Source organism: Genypterus blacodes, unplaced genomic scaffold (assembly GCF_046128005.1).
Source record: "Genypterus blacodes isolate CSIRO-AG114 ecotype Tasmania unplaced genomic scaffold, CSIRO-AGI_Gbla_v1 ptg000029l_1, whole genome shotgun sequence".
Classification (NCBI taxonomy): Eukaryota; Metazoa; Chordata; class Actinopteri; order Ophidiiformes; family Ophidiidae; genus Genypterus; species Genypterus blacodes.
In genome coordinates this window covers 7,170,101-7,191,034 of record NW_027466842.1, presented here as the reverse complement: position 1 = coordinate 7,191,034, position 20,934 = coordinate 7,170,101, and the positions used below count along the sequence as shown (strand labels likewise).

General features: G+C 44.1%; 2 protein-coding genes across 2 annotated transcripts; both read right to left on the bottom strand.

Annotated features, from left to right (window-relative positions):
* Positions 1–660: 660 nt before the first annotated feature.
* LOC142994109 (phosphatidylinositol 4-phosphate 5-kinase type-1 gamma-like) lies at positions 661–11,611 on the bottom strand. The gene is made up of 19 exons (XM_076144781.1): positions 11,574–11,611; positions 11,309–11,430; positions 8,888–8,916; positions 8,678–8,767; positions 8,408–8,538; positions 7,572–7,689; positions 6,356–6,508; positions 5,733–6,032; positions 5,421–5,626; positions 5,254–5,337; positions 5,006–5,054; positions 4,638–4,722; positions 4,347–4,523; positions 3,010–3,166; positions 2,836–2,904; positions 2,252–2,747; positions 1,669–1,743; positions 861–944; positions 661–765 (listed from the first exon to the last, which is right to left on the bottom strand). The coding sequence occupies exons 1-19, from the start codon at positions 11,609–11,611 to the stop codon at positions 661–663; spliced, it is 2,568 nt and encodes an 855-aa protein (XP_076000896.1).
* A 480-nt stretch (positions 11,612–12,091) lies between these two features.
* On the bottom strand, positions 12,092–15,564 carry LOC142994310 (phospholipid hydroperoxide glutathione peroxidase-like). Its single transcript, XM_076145083.1, has 7 exons — positions 15,464–15,564; positions 14,748–14,842; positions 13,974–14,118; positions 13,499–13,650; positions 13,007–13,031; positions 12,828–12,887; positions 12,092–12,629 (listed from the first exon to the last, which is right to left on the bottom strand). Exons 1-7 carry the CDS (start codon positions 15,542–15,544, stop codon positions 12,597–12,599), a joined length of 591 nt encoding a protein of 196 aa, XP_076001198.1. The 5' UTR covers positions 15,545–15,564; the 3' UTR covers positions 12,092–12,596.
* Positions 15,565–20,934: the final 5,370 nt, after the last annotated feature.

The following is a 20,934-nucleotide window of genomic DNA, read 5'->3' as shown; positions in this document are numbered from 1 at the left end:
TCTACACTTTGGAAAAGATTATTAGCTTCTTTTTTCCTTTCTCTTCATTTTTTCTGAATCCTGAAACATTGTACAAAAATGCATGGCTCATCTATTGTTTTTACTCCGCGTCAAAGATTTGGTACTTAGTCAATTAAAATATATGTAAATCTCTATTGGGGTCATTTTCTTACATGATTGTGTGTAAGTTAAATATAAAAAAAACAATTGAAACTGAGTGATTAAATAAGGCATTTAAAACACAAGCAGTCATTTTCAGATCTTAAGTGGACAAACATCACACAGGGAAGACTGTGCATACACACACATCACAAGAAAACATTATGATTATAACAAAAAATGAAAATAACAAAACATCTGATTAAAAACAAACTGTACATTTATTAAGTGCTATAAATGAAATTACTGTGTGGTGATGCAAGCCCCTCTTTGAAAAGTTCATGAAACAATAAATAAAGAACTTAAGCACGAGTTGAGGAGGGAAATCATCTGTGTATCCATATTGCATAGCCAGAGCAACATGTTACTTACATGCTAAATATGCTTGCGCCTCAGCTGATTGTGTGTGATCTGTGTGTCCTGCTTTCTATTCAGACAAAGAAATTAGTGTTCCTGTATTTTATATGTTTACGTTTGAACCTGCATGTGTGTTTGTTTGCTTTAGTCAGCGAAGCTTCCACATGCAACCTCGTAAAGAGCGTCATCACATTGTCGTGGCGTCTCCCAGTGGCTGCATAAAGCACCACAGTGCGAGTTGAGGCTCCACTGCAGGTTACTATCGAAAAACAGAGAGAGGTTCAAAATGAGGAATGAATGCAAAACTCTGCGATCCAAAAAGCCTGAATGAAACGTGTTCTTACTGTCTCGCTCTCCCCATCTGAGCCCCTCCTGGACTCGCCGTAGTGCAGAGGAGAGTACACCCAGCCCCGATCCTCCTGAGTCTGCTGTTGCCCAAAGTCGTCAGTGGAGGGAAGCCGCGGCAGGAAGGAGGAGAGGAGAACATGAGAGAGGAGCATGGAGGGAGATCTCCTCAAACCGAATGATTTAAAGCTGCACTTTGCAACTTTACATGCTGAGGGTCTTTATACGGCAATCGATCGCACGCAGCAGGGTAATTAAGAACTTCTTAATTTGGAGGAAACTGAGCCCTAACCCAAAAACAGGATGAATCTCTATTGAAGACAAAGAAACATGCAAATATCTTCTGCTGTGGGAACTTTAGGTTAAGATGGGTTCGATTCACATAAAGTTCATTTCTAGTGCAGCTTTAATAAAGACAAAGTTGTGAGCCATGATCTCACCACGCTAACCAGCTTCTCATCTCTAAAATGGAATTAGACCTACAGGAACTACAGATCACACACTTTCTGAGGGATGTCGGATCTAAAAGCACATAACCCAACACAAACATCACTGTGTCTATACAAGTGCAGGTCCAGAAACCTCAAACTTTGCCCAGATGCATGCTGGGCTTAAACGCATACACCAATGGCCCTTCAGCAGCTGAATTTGCAATTGCACTTGGATGAGCACTAAAACAAAACACTTCTAAAGGCCCATGAGCTTGGATCAGTCCCGACAGTGCAGTTACCAGCAACGCAATGGAAGGTGGGAGCATCTCCTAGCATCACAAATAAGTCCAAACTAACTACCTCAGCAGTCACTTACATTGCAGCTCGAGCTAGAGTTTAGCTTACGTCGGCCGAGAACTGGAGAATATACCCAATATCTGCCATCTGCGTACTGATGACACACACACATACAAACAAACAAAAGCACATGGATGGAGATAAAGTTTGTGTCAGAAAAGAAAGACGATAGATGGTGTGAGATGATTTAAGAGACACATCAGCAGAGGAAGGAAAGAAGAAGGAAACGAAGGATGAATACACAACATACAAAAATGATAATATAGGAGATGTGTGGAGTGTAAGTGTGTGTGAGTGACACCATGATGTGACAGGGACGCGAGGAGTTTCTGGTACAATCAAAAGCATGATGGTATGATAGTGGCAGCCTCGTGCTTTGTTCTTTCAAGAAAGCGTGTTTTTGGTGGGCGGAACCTCATAATGCGTGCACACTCCCAACACACACATACACTCTCACCATCATAACTCTACCACGCTGTCCTGACTGGGCCACTGTGGGAGACCCAGTACACCAAACAAAAAGAGGGAGAAAGGAAACATCATCTTTACTCCAAAGTCAGCGCTGATGTTTATATGGGCCGCGTGTCGGCACAAGGACTTACAAAGTAGATGTCAGAGACCTGCACCTCGCCGTCCAGAGAGTTGTGGCTGCTGGACACTGACAGCTGATTGCGCGGACCATGTGGCACTTGCTGGGGCGCCTGGTGGCTCGGGGGCAGCGAGGACGGAGGGGTGGAGGGCAGTCGGTGAGAGGGGCTGAGAGCGGCTGAGGAGTGAGGAGAAGGAGCAGGAGGGGCCGGGCTGATCGGGGTGAATACAGAGGAAGGAGGCGGGGTGGAAGTCTTCGAGGGAGGAGGCGTGGAGGGTCGCTGCGTCGTCGAGGGAGGGGCCTGGGTGGACCGATGGGGAGATGAATCCAGGGTGGAGGACGTTCGGCAAGAAGGTGCGGGGACGGAGGAGGACGGAAGGGTGGAGGAGGAATGAGGAGACGGTGGAGAGATGGCTGAAGGAGGGAAGAGGGGCTGAGTGGCGGAGGGAAGATGGCTCGACGAGGTCACGGCTGTCACCTGCGTGAGCTCCGTGCTCTGTGGGATTTCACTGTAAGAAGACAAAAAGACTCTCATAACACATACACAGCCTAATACTCTATGCTTGTGTGTGTGCGCAGATTTGTGTGTGTGAGTACCTGAGCTCTGCCTCCACCATTATCGTCTCCTGCCTTTCCTCATGGATCTCCACCACCTCTTTTTGAGACCTGGAAGTACACAACACCGCACCGTTAACCACAGAGATGAGATGCACACATACACACACACACACACACACACACACACACACACATACATACGGTCATTCTCACCTGGCCTCGCTTGGGGAGAGCATCTGCCTCCTGTAGCGCGGGTGTTCCGGTGTGTCGAAGGGTGACGAAGGTAAGGAGTTGTTGGAGGAGAGGGTGGTGGCGATGGATGCTGTGGTGGCGTCTTCCAGTGAGGGAGGAGTGCACGGACGCTCTTTGCCTGATAATCACACATCAAATATCAGAGAAACGCACTGAAGCTCACACAGACAGGAAGAAGCTAAATTTAAGGTGGTATTGTTGGGGCCATCTTCATCCATCTGATTCCTTCCCTGCCTTTTTTATAATTCTGAACCTCATTACCCACCTTGGCTGGATCAGCTGGACATCTGCTGACTTTGGCTGTAATTTCTGAACACTGACTTATCTGCTTCTGCCCGTCTGGCTAATCTGCCTGCTATTTTAATGCAGCGGTGCAATTCTGGCATTTAAACTGCCTTGCTCCCTTTGGAATTGTTCACCTTTTCCAGCTGGTTCTTACCTAGTGACTGTAAGCCAGCGTGTTTTTACCATCTGTTAGAGCTGCCATGTAAATCATTGATATCACCTGGTATCCCCAAGTTGCTCTCAGGAACCTGGGATACGAGGTAAGAGTAATTTATTACCCGGCCCAGCTTCTTCTTCTGCTCTGCGACCATACTAGCCACATTCTGCGCTATTCATTTGTTGCACATCTGAAAAGTTTCGCCCCGGCGAGAACAAGTTCCTCTTGACATTAACACATTCTGTTCGTCTGTTATCGCTAATGAGTGTGGAACGTGGACAGAAAACAACACCTTTGCTTTGGCACAACTTGCAATGAAATGGAAGATGGAGGACTTCACAATAAGCAGGATGCTCCTCTCTATTGCAGCCGCATTGTTAACTGCTATATTCACATTACATTAAGCTTTACTGATATACAGTATATACATGGTTATGGATTTTTCAGCTGTAAAATTACAATTTCCTCACAGGGCCCATTAAATATTTTCCCATTCAATTTAAAGTGAAAATTGTAAATTGTCCTCATCATTTACTGTCAATGAAATGAGAAGAGTGTGTCATTATTCCCAGTGCCTGCAGAAATTTGTCCTGGGGGGGCCCAGGTGCACCCACCATTGCCAGCACACCCACCATTGGCGAGTGTGCCGCGGCGATTGCGCCGACAACGCTGAATGCGCCGGCACCAGTGAGTGTGCCGGCAACGGTGAGTTCGCCGGCAACGGCAAGTGCGCGATAGTGTGAGTGATGGAAGGTCAAGTGACCGGTGGGGGGGCCACTGGGGGGACAGCGATTTTCCAGGGGGGGGCTGAATATTCAGTTGGTTATAGGTAATAAAGTTGAAAAAAACGTCTCACCGCCATCTTCCAGCACGATGCAGCTGCGAGCTCCTCTCAAGTTCTCCAAGTTGTCCAGGATTTCCTGCCTCTCGTCGCCCGCCGAGGGACGCCGGCCAGACGCCAAGCCCGCTCCGGCGTTGCTCTTCGACAAGGAGAGAGCTCCCCGTCCCCTCTTAGACGGAGATGACCGCAGCGCTGTATAAGGAGTGGAGTGGAGCGTTTACTTGCACACTCTTTATTGTATACAGTATATCCCTCAATCCCCCCCATGGTGTGATTTTAGATTATAACCTGTATATGTAAACCTACAGCAGCTCTTCTTGAAGACGATGGAGCTACAGAACTTGTAAAACCTCTCAGCATAGAAACCAGGTCTGTGAACTGACACTGTGTCCTGTGGAGGTGGAGTTGTGTGGGGGGGGGGGGACAAAAATAACATGAGGTTCATGAGAAAACAAGACACTTATGAAATGTAAGAGCAGGGCATGCAAGAAAAGACATTTTGGTTGATGCTTTGAGTTATTCAGCAGACGTGTCACAAATCATTGCATTTAACACTTTGAGTGCAGCTGTACAGAATGATCGCAGCGTTATGATGAGACTTTTGATTTGCCTTAACAAGGTTGGCTTTGATGAGACGCGAGGCGGCTTTAATGGTTGTGTAAAGCACTACTCACCCCGTCGTGGATGAGGGACTTCCACGAGTGCTCCAGTTTCTTAATCATTCTGTCAGACAAGACAAATGAATTATTCAGTTCCACTCATTTCATTTGTTGCTGTGGCTCATATTTGTCAAGCGAGCTTTGGTTCGGTGGCTACACACCCACCCTGAATGTGGAGTTGATATAAGCAGTACACATTAGTTTTGTGTGTAATAGTTTAACAAAGAAAATAATTAAAGATGGTTCGGTTTAGTGACACCTACCTGTAGGATTGTAGGATATCAATGATTCCAATGAACAGCAGGAGGCGCTCTCCTTTCCCCCCCACCGCTGGGATACCACCCATGCTGCAGACAGAAAGAAAGGGTGCTGTTACGACTTTGTGTGTGGATATGTCCACAAAGGCCTCCGTGGTAAATCTGCCCCTTACGTGTCGTCGTGGTCCAGCACGTCCCTGCATGTGGAGCCTCCCTGTATGGACTCCATGGCAGAGGAATACAAGGATCTCTGGGCTGCAGGCTTCTTTTCGTCACCCCCTGCTGGTGAACCTTGGGACTGCTGTTCTTTCAGTGCTTGGGTTTTGTTGTGGACTCCGAGCAGCAAACTGTAGTCCATGATTTTAAAACTTTCCAGAACCTGCCAGGAAGGACATAGGGGAATTTCAGGACATATTTCAGGACAAGTCAAATTTACACCACAGTTGACTGAGCACGTTTTTGTTTCACCCTCCTCTCTTCCTCACCAGACAGTCTCTCTGCAGAGTTTTGACGAGGGCACAATATGTGTCCTGGTCCAGCGTGATGCCTTCAGGAACGTCGTTTAGGAAGTCCAGGTCCTTAAAAGTGGGCCTGGTCTTCTCCCTCTCTTTTTTGGACGCTCTCCTCTTGTACGTGGAGCCCTTTAGGTCAAACTTGAGGTGCATGCGTACGGCTCGTGGCAGAACGTTATTCATCACGACGACCCTGATATTCTTGCCCCCGCACTGGACGCAGTAGAGGCCGAAGAATTTAGGCAGCAATGTCCGGGGATTCTGGTTCAAGTTCTATGAGAGGGGGGGGGGGACAAAGATGGACGGAAACAAAGTAAACAATCAGTGTCTTGCTACTGTTCACCTGCCAGACAGTGTGATCTTCACACACCTAAGCCTGCGCGTGTGTCCCTGCTGCTTACATGCTTAACACACTAATGAGTGCTTAACCTGGGCACCGGGGGGTGGGTGCGAGACAGCATAAAGCATGTGCTCATACACTCAGACACACCCACAAGGCAGATAGGAGGTTCCATTATCCAAACTAGCCACACTACATCACATTCTGTAGATGCTATATAACCGTGATGGAACCATCACTTCCTGGCTTGACTCACCATGTAGTATCCCGGAAGGAGCTTCTGTAGGAACTCGGCCTCCTTGTGCAGGACGGTTTTGATGATGAACTCGTCATCACGGGTGACGTAGAATATGGAGCCACTGGCCCCCGGATTGGTCAATTCAATCAGAGGCTCATTACATAGAGAATACTAGACGGAGACACAGGGGAGAAGACAGAATTACATTTAAAAATAGGACGGAAAATCATAAATTTTCATGTTGAAGAACTATTTGCTTCACAGTTTGCACTACGATCAGTCCGTCAGACAGGGGGGAGCCGCACGTCAGCCGGCAAAGAGCCGCAAGCCATATGCCGTCATCGAAAGAGCCATAGGTTCCTGACCCCTGCGTTAAACACTTGATGATGTCATCCATCAACAGCAAAAAGGGAAAGCTTTCTCTTAATGTGCGATTACTGTATATACACTGCTGGATGAAAGCAGACATGGTGTGTGTGGGAGGCAAATATGAATTTACACATCCAGAATAAGAGGTGCAACTTGTGCATGATTACATTTTCCCTCTGTAGTGTGAATAACTCGAGTGATGTTATAAACTTGAAACCGTAAGTGATTGTTTCATTACATTACATTACGATCATTTTGGCAGACGCTTTTATCCAAAGCGACTTACATTACATTATATTACCACCCTTCGCAGAGGGGGGAGCAATTGAGGGTTCGGTGCCTTGCTCAGGGGCACCTCGGCAGGGACTCGAACCGGCAACCCCCCGGTTCTTAAGCGGAAGCTCTACCCACTCGACTACTGCCTCAACTACTAAACCACTATTTAGCACTTATGCTGGTGCTAAATAATGTGTGTGCAGCCTGCGGGTATGTTGCACACGCGCACACACACACACACACACACACACACACACACACACACACACACACACACACATCGACACAAACACACAGTGCTGAGACCACTGAGAGACTGAGACTGGAGCCATGACTTGGAGTTTTAAAAAGAAGGCTTTAGTCTGCTAATCTCCATCAGGCACAGGAGGAACGTGAGCTCAAACGTGGAGCTGAGCACGTTGTGTGTCCTGGGTTTGCATTTCTTTGTGTGTATGTGTGTGTGTGCATTAGAACGCCACATATGTCAACTTTGCTGAAGACAATGATAGGCTAGCTAGATGTAAAGATTATTAAAGCGCTTCATAAGACACCAAGATACTCTCAATGCATCTCATCACAAATGTCTCACCAGGTAGTCGTCTGGTCGGATCCCAAACAGCTCTCTGAAGTAGCGGAAGGCCACAGGGGCGTAGGTTTTAAACCTGAAGTCTGGGTAATGGTGGGCTGGAGTGAGGTTGCTACCCTCACTGGATGGAGCGAGATAAGACCAACAGCAAAACAAATTAAGAGAGAGGAAGAGAGACACACACAATTGACATGTCCCTCTATTCACCATTCATGATGTCTTCCACTGGCTCATATTCCTTATGCGATTTCCATACAGGCTTTTGATCATCATGTTTGTAGGTGAAATTTGGATCCATCTTCAGCTTTCTCACAGTGCATTGCAGGCTTTGTACTAAAATCTCTTGATGTTCGGAGCTTTTATTCTCCCCTCTATCCTAACTAGAGCTCCGGTACCAGATGTAAGGAAACATATATTTAAGAGCTACGCATCAGCTTTGGACGAATTGGACTACAAGACATGTTCAAACATGGTCGGATCAATCAGTTCCTACTAGTAGTACTGTAGCAGCTTATTTAAGGTGATTTTATACTCGTCTTTGTCCCATCACAAACTGTGAAGGGATGTAGTGATGATGCCACGTTTTCCAAACTTATTCTGTGGTACAACTAATGCCTTTGAAAATCTGTATACCACTACTCTGATCGCTACTGTTCAGTACTGATCTTCAGTAGATAAAGTCCTTGTATGGTTTAAGTCTTTCCCAATAGGATATAACCACAAACCCCAAAGGACAGGCTTTTCTTTCTACTCCCAAAAATGTGGATTTACATTAAAAAATGCCATTAGAATGACAGCATGTAGATTTTTTACAGTCCTCTTTAAAGATACAAACATACCTGGGGAAGAAAATGCTTTCGACCACGTAGAAATCCTGCATGAGAACATCTCTCTCAGGCTTGGAGCTGAGGTTCCCAACAGTATATCCAATGCCCAGCTGGATGGCTCCTTTCAAGGCAGAGGAGGTGGTCTGGAGAGGGAGTGCAGAGGAGACAAAATGAGTGAGATGTGCATGGAAAGTGCAAGATGGATCTATAAGGACATACAAGCCTTGTATACATGGCTTGCATATTAAGTACATAATAGAAAGAGAAAAGAGAAAAGCTTACCTTCTTGTATGTTGTCTCTCCTGAGGCGTCGACTCTCCTGTGACCAATCTTTTTCTCATGGGCTGGACCTGCTCCGAATGGGGACGGCATCTGTCATCACAGAGACGAGAAACGTAAAAATTGTGTGAAGTAGGTACAAATCTGAGGTTAGTGAGGTGGAGAGAGACACAGAGAGATGCAGGTGTATCATGAGCCGTACAAACTTCTCACCTCTGTAATCTGAGACCTCTTGGCTGGATCTGTAGAAAGAATGAAAGGAGGACAAGTTTGAGAAACATTGACATGAGCATTTGAGAGAACACTTTTGTTTCCATTCATTAGTGAGATCACAGATTTCCTTCCCACTTTTCCCTCTGCACTGGCTATAAAGCAACATGATGCACACATACCGTACCACTTCGTCAATCTAAATTGTCACTCACCCAGTTCTGTAACTACTGTTTGATAGAAGACAGAAGGAGAAAAACAAATATATCCAAAATTCCAGAGGGAAACCAAAATCTCAAATTCATCAGTTGTGATGCTGTGAGCAGCAGTCAGTGATTTCTGTTCCTGAGGCTGTGAGATTTGTTTGGAGCGAACAAAACTCTATTGGATTGACTTCCTCTAATCTCAGCGCTGTCATTGGGCCTATGCCGGAGGAGTACATCGTCAGCCAATCACAAACGGGGATTAGGAAGAATCTTTCCCGCAGGCGTGTAGGACACTGCTGGGACGTTGTTTGCATGACGCGTCTGTGCATGTAAAACAGGATTAGAAAGCTGCAGAGGGGGGAGGCACGGGAAGTGAGAGAGGAAGAGGTAAACGATACGAATGGTTGCACATTACCAGACGGCGTGTGATCATAGCTACTGTCAGGTCATCTGAGAGTGAAGATTAAGGATGAGACCAGAGGCAGAGCGAGGATTACCTTTAAGACACATTCAAGTACGACATATAGCAGATGTTGTCACTAAGGTGTACCACAACAGAGTACCGCAATTTAGGTACAAAAGTATTTTTGTCCATCACTCCCTATCAAATCTAATTTTTACTTATTCTTTGGGAAATACATATACAGTATACGACATATGGACAACTGCAGTTTCTCCTTTTCCTTTCATTCCAACAGTAGTTCTAAATGTAATATCAATACATAAATATTAACATTTTAAGTAAACACATGTTGAGGATGCAGACTGGTGGATGCAGCATGCTTACATTGCTGTCAAACGTAAGAAAATCATTGTTTTTCTGTGTCTTTTGGGTCACAGATAGAGCACTCGCACCTGTAACCTGCAGATTACAATGAGAACAATGAGACAGTCCCTGAGGGATTAGGGTCAGGCGATAATGGTGTGCCACTGAGCTGCAAGCAACAGCACTACACCGTCACTATTACTGCATGTACAGTATTTAGTCATTAGAGGTGCTACAGTGACACTTTAGTATTTCTGATTACTTCATCCAAACAGGCTACCTAAATTGTTGTTTTGAACATCTATGTGACTGTGTTAGAGTTAAAACACTTCAATTAAATGAACTGGTCATTATAAGAAAGCGTAAATTAAACAAGTGTCAGCGTTAAAAGGAAGCATGTCTGGAGGCCGATGTTTGTGTTTGTGTTTGTGTGTGTGTGTGCGTGTGTGTGTGTGTATAAAGAGGATTAAATCTCTCCTCAGTCAGTTGGGAAAATGGCGGCCGGTTGTTGTGACATTAATGTGTGACTAAACAGAAGAGTGCTTCACAATGACAATCCTATTAAATGAGGCAGAGGAATTAATAAACATTCCCATGAACCCTGCCGGTGAAATTTGCACATGTATATGAGGAACGCACATAATCATCAAAACCTAAAGCATTCTGCCAATGCTGCTGTTTAGAAAGGATGATGGCACTGCATTGCCCTGAACATAAATATGATGGTAGTGAAAGTCTTATAGTTGCCGTGACATCATGATGGTTTGAAATGCTGATACCCACCGTGGCTTCATTTCTGGCTTATGTTATAATTCCATATCAGATTACATAAGGCACTCAAGAGTTAGCAGGGAAGAGGGAAGCGGAGAGATTTATGAAGAGTTGAAGGTTGGAGAGTGCACAGTACACAGACACATGCATATACAGTATATGGCAGCATGTGCTCCTTTGGTATGTGGAGTACAGTGTGCTACAGGGGGTTAGTGGGCAACCCAATGTGTGCAGGTGTCTTGGTATACACACACACACACACACTCTGGTCAGACGCTACTGTTCCCCACTGCCCCACAGTCTTCCTCGCTTTTGGGGGGCTCAGCTGTTGTGCACATATTCAATGGGCATCTTGCATTGCAGTGACACTCTTAGCACACTTACTGTACACTCACAACATAGCAGAGGTGACTTGAATCTTGACACTGTTGATATCTAATCCAGCCATGTATTATTCATTTACACATCTCGGATTCCACCTCTGTATCTGGATTAGTTAAGTGGTTTATTTTCGCAAACGCATCACTTGTATCAAAAATAAACACGTTTGCTACATTTTCCCAGTATTAATAATTGTTTTTTATTTCTTCTTCCTGTCCTGGTACACCTGCTGTTCCTGACAAATGGCTTTAAACGACAATTTAAACGTTACCACGTCTTAACACGGACATACATACGCACCGGTGTCCCCTAGGTCCAGCTGGAGACTGAGGCCGTCCCCCGCTGCCTCGCTCGGTCTCCCCTCCATCTCCCGCTCCCCGCCGTCGACGCACGTCAGTGAGATAAGGATGCGGCGGCACACGCTTGATTCCGGTTAGTAAATCTTCACATTACGTCTGTAAACGGTGATGGTCAGAGATGGAAGCTACATAACGGCGAACGTCCACGTTTCAACGCTGCGCGTCTGTGTTTGTGTGTGTCGGAGCGGCTCAGTGGAGCTCTGCGCCCGTAGAGCTGCTCGTCTCCGCCGCTGCGCTGCGTCATCTTGACGCACGCACGGATACTACAGCGTCAGACTCATTGGCTGGAGGACAAAAATCTGTTGATTCATATTACATAGTTAAATATGATTATCAGTGGTACTATTCTCCCAGTATTTTATTGCGCTTTTTTTTGGCTTTTTATAAGGCTACTAGCCATTTGTCTCGATCATCAAATTTTCCTTTTATTAAGATAACATTGCCTATAAATCTCTAAATTTTCTACCAAGGAAATTTAGTTCCGACAATACATACAACATTATGGTTAAAGGAGAATTGTCTAATTTTACAACACTTGTTTTACTGTCACTCAGCACATCTGCATTAGGGTCGTTATCAGAATACTATTAAGCCAACACCATCTGTATTTTGTCTTAAATTTGAAAGGGACATATTTGGTTCAAAGCTGCAAAAATCTCCATAATAATCAATGTGTCACATTTAAATTAAAAAACAGGCAAAACAAACGCTTCTTAGCCAGCAGTTAGAATGAACAAAGCTAGTTTTAATTAAATAGGTGTGATGATGACAAATCCACAGTGAAGCCATTTTTCTTCAATTAAAAAAAATGAAAACCTTAAAGAGGAGAATTAATCCTTAGCCAAGCGGAGTGCAAATACTGCTATCAGTAGCAATACAGATGAGTAACCTATGGCATCTATGGGTGTTCACACATGATCAAAAATTGACACAACACTACAATGGGACCAGATGACAAAAAAGGAATGATGCTTTGGAGTTTGACCCAGACATGTGAAGGGTCTGCTTTGCCCAGTGAAGGTCTAATTATGTTGATGTTCTCCTATGTTCAAGCAGGGTTGTGTGTGGGTGCGTGCTGGAGGTTTGCTGCACGCTGGGGAAACATCAGGTCTGCCTTTCCCAATGCAGGGTTTTACAGACAGGCCGTCATTGTTCCAGACACACCCACCAATACCCCAGAGCTCATAGGAGAGGTCAGGAGTCAAACACACACATAGGAAACGGTGGGATTACAGGTATGAGGGCAGGTCCTTCTCCACCACCTGCAGAGAGAAAGAAGATGGAGCATGATGTACAGGATCTGAGGAGGAAGGCTACTAACCTACCAACATATTTCCAGGTAGTTTTTATTACAGTAATTGGTCACAACAAAACATCAGTTTTATTCTGAAAACATCATGCTTGGTAAATAGCAACATTTCTGATGAGAACCATCATAAAAAGAATGTCACAGCACGTACCACAGGGTCATCCATTGGACCATATCGCTTCACCACGTGTCCCTCTTTATTTATTAGAAACTGTTGGGGAATAATACATCAAACGTTTAGCACATTCGTCATGTGGTCATAGCGGGATAATCATCAGAACAAATCTGACATTTTAATGAAGTAGGAATTGCGTACATTAAAAAGATTACCTTTGTAAAGTTCCATTTAATGTTACTGTGGAAAGAGAAGCAAACTGTCACAAGAATCTGTACTTTTCTTACTGAGACTTCAATTACCTTGTCATTTAATTTACATCAAATGCTGTTTCTGAACAGTAAATGTAATGGAAAATCACCATGCTGTGTTTATGTTTTCATAATGCATTTGCTCATAGTACTACAAGCAGAAGGGGAGAGAGAGGTATCAGACTGATACTCTGTTTGCTGAGATGTAGCCATGCTTACAAATGTGAAGAATGAGTGCTCTATAACTACCAGGTAAAGAAACTGAACAGGATGTCAATGACAGAAAATACATGCTCAAGTTTACACAATCATAGCAATGCAACACTGCAACTGTCATGAGTAAGACCAATATGTGCAGTTCTTTAAAAGCTGACAGGTAAAGAAAACACAGCTGTTATTCTGCAGACTCGAAGAAATATCAGACATTTTTTTCAAAATGCAAGGTCACCAACTTACTTTCCCAGAGTGCCCTTGCCTTTGGGCTGCGCCTTCATCCACTTCCAGAGAGGGTTAGCATTGTCTCCATTCACATCAATCTTACTGAAGAGGTCAAACTCTGCTTTGTAATTCTGTGCAAAGACTTTGATCTCTGCATCAGTGCCTGGCTCCTGGAACATGCAGATACAACAAATACTGGTCTGGAAATGCACCAATGCAGACTAATGCAGTTTAAAGATTTAGATCATCTGGTGTGATTAAAAACTGTAAACTCAAACACACATGTGCCACAGCCTGTCCTGTCCTTCACTTCCTAATACAAATGGAACAGCAGAATTTTAACTGAAGCACAATCTTACTGATTGTATTGTCAATAAAAATTTAGTTTAAGTAGATTAATGCTAAATCGATCTGCGTAAATAATTGGCATCCTTTGTTTGCTGCAGTGAACCTTTACACAAACCTTCCTGTGTTATCATCAGAAATCACTTACCTGCCCTCCAAACTGGTTGCATGGGAAGCCCAGGATGCGTAAACCTTTGTCAGCGTAGGAGGCGTGCATTCCCGCTAGCTGAGTGTAGTTTACGCCAGTCTTTCCTCATTTAGAGGCCACATTTGTGATGATGCACACAAAACCTCTGGCAGAGAAAATAAATGCAGGTTTAACTAAGCAAACTATTTTCTTAACTATTATTCCACAAATCCAACATAAATCAAAAATGTTCCACTCATTATTGTTGTTTGTGCCATAACACACTTTGATGTGGCACCAATTATTCATAACAGAGAGAATATTTGAAGCATACTGATGAATTCATGGTTATTTTCAGTTTAGGGACTTAATATGTGACATTGTGAACATCTTACACATAATATGGACTCAGTTCCCCCATCTGCTTCTATTTAGATTTTGTAACACACAGTGATTTTCTTGAATTAAGACTTAAGAGCATTAGTGGTGATCAGATCAAGGCACTCAAGTTCTTCCACACTGAACTTGGGAGTTGTGCCTTTATGAAGATTGCTTGATCATGCTGAAACAGGAAATAACCTTTTCCCAAACTAGTGCGTAGTAAGTTTGAAGCCCAAGATTTCTTCACCTAATCACCTTAGCTAAACATTTGATTGACCACTTACAACATAATCACTGTATGCTGCAGCGTTAATGTTTCCCTTGACTGGAACTTGATCCTGTTATCAGTAGGAACCACCTAATTGGTAAACCATGTATCCAGACACTAAGTGTGTGTCTAGTATGTTGTCATACCTGTACTTCTCAAGAGAAACCTCATTGCCATCAATATCTTTGGCAGAGAAATCGTAGATCGATTTGGCGCTCTGCCAGTCTCCCACCTGAGCACACTGCATACATATAGAAAAAGAGACAGGGTGTGAATGAAGATGTACTGTAACAATCACCACGAGAAGCTCAAGGGTCAAGTCCATGTAGGCAAGTCAAAGGTCACACACAGGATGAGAATGATACAGATTATGTTACACAACAAACCTGATATATTATAGCGAGAATTTTAAGTCATAGTTTCCCTGATCCCGATCGGACCTGACCAAAAGTGATAACCACGGATTGTGTATTTTATTCATTCATTACAAAATGCCAACATCGCACCACAGCTTGCTAATCATTGAAGTCACTCTTTCAGAAAGACGAATGTCGGCCATTAAATATTGCTGTTCGTAATTTGAGACTGTGTCTGAAATCACTGAAATGACGGGGTGAACCGACAGAGAAACAAGTTTCACTTCCTTTCTCATCTTTGCTGAAGAGCTGCTGCTGAAACATGACCAATCACGCTAAGCTAATATTAGCTATCTCGACATCGGACCCATTTTCGGGTTGCACAGTCAACTTTGTTTTAAAAATAGAATGCCTAAACTTGACCTCGATGTCGATAGTGGTTTTTATAGCGGTAGACACGTTAATTTCAATAAGTGTAAATATACGTGCATTCGGTACAGACTCACCATGGTTCTCTTGAATCCTCCGCTTCCCACTAAGCCGAGTAGTAGCACTGTCGGTTTGCAGAACCTCATGACCATACGCATCACGGCAGATAGGTTGAGTTAAGCCCCGCCCAGTGAGGTCATTTTATTGCGCAACACTAGAAAACGCTTAAAAATGCTTGATAAATACGACGAGTTTTTGATGTATATTTTCCGAACCTTTCCTTTTATTTTGATACTGTATTCCTTTGGGGTTTTTTAAATACACAACTACAACAACAACGTTGAAGTTCAGGTTCACCCACCTCCAGGTACATTGACATTTGTTGGCTTTGACACTTGATACTTCTTCTTCTTTTCCTTTAGGCTGCTCCCTTCAGGGGTCGCCACAGCAAGTCATCCGTCTCCATCCACCCCTATCCTCTCCATCCTCTTCTCTTACACCAACTAACCTCATATCCTCCTTCACTACATCCATATATCTCCTCTTTGGTCTTCCTCTAGGCCTTCCCACCTTAGCATCCTTTTACCAATAAATTCACTATCCCTCCTCTGTACATGTCCAAACCATCTCAGTCCGGCCTCTCTGACTTTATCTCCGAAACATCTAACATGTGTCGTCCCTCTTATGCACTCATCCCTGATCCTATCCATCCTTGTCACTCCCAAAGAGAACCTGAACATTTTCATTTCTGCTACCCCTAACTCTGCCTCCTGTCCCTTCCCCTGTGCCACTGTCTCCAAACCATGCAACATCGCTGGTCTCACCATTGTCTTGTACACCTTTGCTTTCATTCTTGCTGATACTCTTTTGTCACACTCCTGACACTTTGCTTGCACACGTTTATTCACCTCTTTTCTCTTTTTTTTTGCTCTAGACCTGGGGTGTCAAACTCAGGCCCGCGGGCCAAATGTGGCCCGCAGTGTAATTATATTTGGCCCGCGAGATAATGTCAAATGTCTGCTTGAGCTGGCCCGCGTTCTCTGTGACATCACGAGCCATCTCGATTTGCTCAACCTGCAGCTTCAGGGGCGGGACCGCGTCATCACAGACATGTACACTGCGGTGAGGGCTCTTCAAAACTAAATTGTGCCTGTGGGAGATTAGGACGCTGCAAGGAAACTTGGGCTATTTTCCGTGCCGCAAAACCATGAAAGAGCAGATCTCTACCTTCGTGTTGCCAAGTGCACAGTTTGCTGAAAAACTCTACGTACTCAGCGCAGAGTTTACCCGGCGATTTGCCGACTTTGAAGCCCAGAAATGTAGGTTTGGAGTGCCTAGTAATCCGTTTGCATTTGACGTGGAACGTGCATCAACCAACCTCCAAATGGAGCTTATTGAACTCCAGTGTAGTGACACCCTCAAGTCAAAGTATGACTCTGTTCCCTCGTTTCATCCCAGACACAATTCCCCAACTCTGTCCCCAAGCTGCTTTAAATGCTGTCTATGTTCGTCAGCACATATCTATGTGCATCAGAGTAAATCAGAGTTTAGCAAACTGAGCCTTTCTTTATGCACTTTTGTCTTGCCTGACCTAGAATAGTTGAATTGTTGGATTTTCATTGAGGGAAATTATTATTTTATTTGGGTTGTTCTGTTGTTATGTGAAAAAAAGGTTTCCATTGAAAATGAACTTGAAAGGTTACAGATAAAGAGAGGCAAAATAATTGTTTTCTTTTATTTATTTAGATGAAATAAGAAACGAATGCCACTGATGTATCTCTTCATTGAAAATCTATTTCTCATGTGTTTATAATATTAAGCTGTGCTTGTTCCAGACTTACTGTTTAAGCTAAACTTAAGTATGTTTCCATATGAAAAAGTTAATCATTATAAATCTGGAGAGAAGAGAAAACATACACAATTGTAGTCAATTTTTCAATAGATATGGAGTCTGGCCTGCGGCTGAGTCCCAGTTTTTTATTTTGGCCCACTGAGTATTTGAGTTTTACACCCCTGCTCTAAACTGTCGACCCTAAGTACTTAAAATCCTTCACCTTCTTTATCTTTTCTCCCTGTAACCTCACTGTTCCACTTGTGTCCCTCTCATTCACACACATGTAATCTGTCTTACTGCGGCTAACCTTCATCCCTCTTCTTTCCGGTGCATACCTCCACCTCTCCAGATGTTCCTCCACCTGCTCCCTGCTCTCACTACAGATCACAATGTCATCTGCAAACATCATGGTCCATGGAGATTCCTGTGTGACTTCATCTGTCAGTCTGTCCATCACCACAGCAAACAAGAAGGGGCTCATGGCTTATCTTTGATGTAGTCCCACCTCCACGTTGCACTCCTCTGTCACACCTACGGCACACCTCACCACTGTCTTGCAGCTCTCATACATGTACCACTCTAACAAACTTCTCTACCACTCCAGTCTTCCTCATACAGTACCACAGTTCCTCTCTTGGTACCCTATCACAAGCTTTTTCGAGATCTACAAAGACACATTGAAGCTCCCTCTGTGTTTCTCTGTACTTTTCCATCAACATCCTCAAAGCGAATACTGCATCTGTGGGACTCTTTCTTGGCATGAAGCCATATTGCTGTTCACAAATGCTCACTTCTGTCCGTAGCCTAGTTTCTATTACTCTTTCCCACAGCTTAATTGTATGGCACATCAACTTCCCCTGTTCCCCTGCACATTTATTCCCCTGTAGTTGCCATAGCAACTACAGGGGAATAAACTCTGCATGTCTCCCTTGTTCTTAAAGATCGACACCATCACACTTCGCATCCATTCCTCAGGTATCCTCTCGCTCTATAAGATCTTGTTGAACAACGGGGTCAAAAACTCTAGTGCCACCTCTCCCAGACACTTCCATACCTCCACAGGTATATCATGAGGACCAACTGCCTTTCCACTCTTCATCCTCTTCAATGCCCTTCACCTTTACTAATCTTTGGTACTTCGTGGTCCACAACGGTCACCTCTTCGTTCTCTCTCTTTTTCCTCATTCATCAACTCTTCAAAGTACTCTTTCCATCTTCCTATCACACTTCTGGCTCCTGTCAATACATTTCCCTCTTTATCCTTCACCACCCTAACTTGCTGCATATCCTTCCATCCTTTCTACCAAACAGTGGCTCTAATGCTCTGTTGTTCTTTTATCTACCTTTGTTGAACACACTTATTGGAAGTCGCTTTGGATAAAAGCGTCTGCTAAATGACCGTAATGTAATGTAATGTAAATGGAATGTTGTTCTATTATAGCAGCATCATTCTTAAACCAGAAACTAAACATTTAGTGGATTTAATTTGCATGACCTGTTTTGAAGACGCTTCACCCCGTGTGAAGAGTCAAACTCCAGTTATGATCTCTGAGTGAACATCAGATTAATATTTCTCTGTCTCTCTGCTTCGCCAATCTGTACAGATCAGTCTCTCCCTCTGTACCGTCCAACCTAGCTTACAGGTCATCGTATGCCCTTTGTTTGGCCTTTCCCCCCTCCCTTCACCTTACGCTGCATTTCCCTGTACTTCCGTCCCCTCAGTGTCCCACTTCTTCTGAGCTAACCTCTTTCTCTGTATACACTCCTGTATTTCTTCATTCCACCACCAAGTCTCCTTGTCTACCATCCTCCCAGATGACACCAAGTACTCTCCTGCCCGTCTCCCTGATCACATTCACTGTAGTTGTCCAGTCATCTGGAAGCACCTCCTGGCCACCCAGAGCCTGTCTCAGCTCCTCCCTGAAAGCCACACAACACTCTTCCTTTTTCTGCTTCCACCACTTTGACCTCTGCTCTGCCTTTGTCCTCTTCATCTTCTTCAGCACCAGGGTCATCCTACACACGACCATCCTATGCTGTCTGGCTACACTCTCCCCTACTACTACTTTGCAGTCACTAATCCCCTTCAGATTACATCGTCTACACAAGATGTAGTCAACCTGTGTGCTCCTACCTCCACTCCTATAATTTAGGTGACCCTTTGTTCCTGCCTCTTCTGGAAGAAAGTATTCACTACAGCCATTTCCATCCTTTTTGCAAAGTCTACCACCATCTGTCCCTCTGCATTGCTGACCTGGATACCAAACCTGCCCATCACGTCGTCATCACCTCTGTTGCCTGCACCAACATGTCCATTGAAGTCTGCTCCAATCATCACTCTCTCACCTCTGGGGACACTCTGCATTACTTCATCCAACTCACTCCAGAATTTCTCCTTCTCTTCTAACTCACATCCTACCTGTGGGGCATAACCACTGACAACATATCTCTATCTGACACTCTTTTCACCTCCAGAACATTCCTAACAAACTCCTCTTTCAAGATAACTCCTACCCCATTCCTCTTCCCATCAGCACTATGATAGAACAGCTTAAATCCTGCTCCTAGGCTCCTGGCCTTGCTTCCTTTCCATCTGGTCTCCTGGACACACAGTATATCCACCTTCCTCCTCTGCATCATGTCAACCAACTCTCTAGCTTTTCCTGTCATAGTCCCCAGATTCAAAGTCCCTACTCTCAGTCCTAGCCTCTTAACTTTCCTCATCTCTCTCTGCTTATGAACACGCCTTCCTCCTCTCCTCCTTTTTCGCCCCACAGTAGCCCAGTTTCCATCAGCGCCCTGCAGGTTAACAGCCCTGTTGGTGGTCGTTGTTAACCCGGGCCTCAACCGATCCGGTATGGAAATCAGATTAACTTGCATCATTGATTTTTTTGGCATAGGTTTTATGTCGGATGCCCTTCCTGACACATTCCCTCTGTATTTTTCCGGGCTTGGGACCGGCACAAGGAAGGCACTGGCTTGTGCCCCCCCTTTAGGCTGCATTGGCTTTGACACTTGATACTAATGATACTGAAATTAAGATAATTTCCAAATTTGTATTTGAAATACACAAATACTGCATTAGTGTAACATTCTGGCAAAAGGGGCTAAGTTAAGACTGTCATTCTTGCTGCTTGTGCTTTTGCTGACCAATGCAGACTCAGACTCATTCTTGCCACCAACAGACTTTGGTAAGTACCTTTTCATTCTGTTGGGGGTAGTTGGGATTTTGAGGCGTTTATCCTTAAATAAACAAACAAAAGAGAGGAGATGATTTTCCATCATTACTCGACGTTTCCATGGCAGCTGGGGTATGTCATCAATGTGCTCACTGGGGATTATACAAAGGATTTGTTGGGGGAATATGACGTTGCCATCTTGCCTCGACATGTGTGTAAACATGTAACAGAGTGTTATCTACCTGCATACTCAATACACAGCAGATATCAGGTGTCATGCACATAATTAATTAATCATTAATGGGGTAAACACACAAAACTGCTCTAGTCAAGAGTGACATTTTACATTATGTCTTCATTCACTGTAGTCTCTTTATCTAAAAATCGAAACTAACTATAATGGCATTATATAGACACAAAACAGCATTACACTTATACTACTAATATTGCCCATATCTTGATGCAGTGACCAACCTTAGCCTTGTGCATCAGAACATTTTATGTATAAATGTTTGATTTTTTTGTCTTAAATAAT

Coding starts and splice junctions, on each gene's coding strand:
- LOC142994109 (XM_076144781.1), bottom strand. CDS start 11,611: ATGACGCAGCGCAGCGGCGGAGACGAGCAGCTCTACGG. Junction 4,723..5,005: donor AGTCCCTCATCCACGACGGG/GTGAGTAGTGCT, acceptor CCACCTCCACAG/GACACAGTGTCAGTTCACAG. Junction 2,905..3,009: donor CTCTCCCCAAGCGAGGCCAG/GTGAGAATGACC, acceptor GTGTACTTCCAG/GTCTCAAAAAGAGGTGGTGG.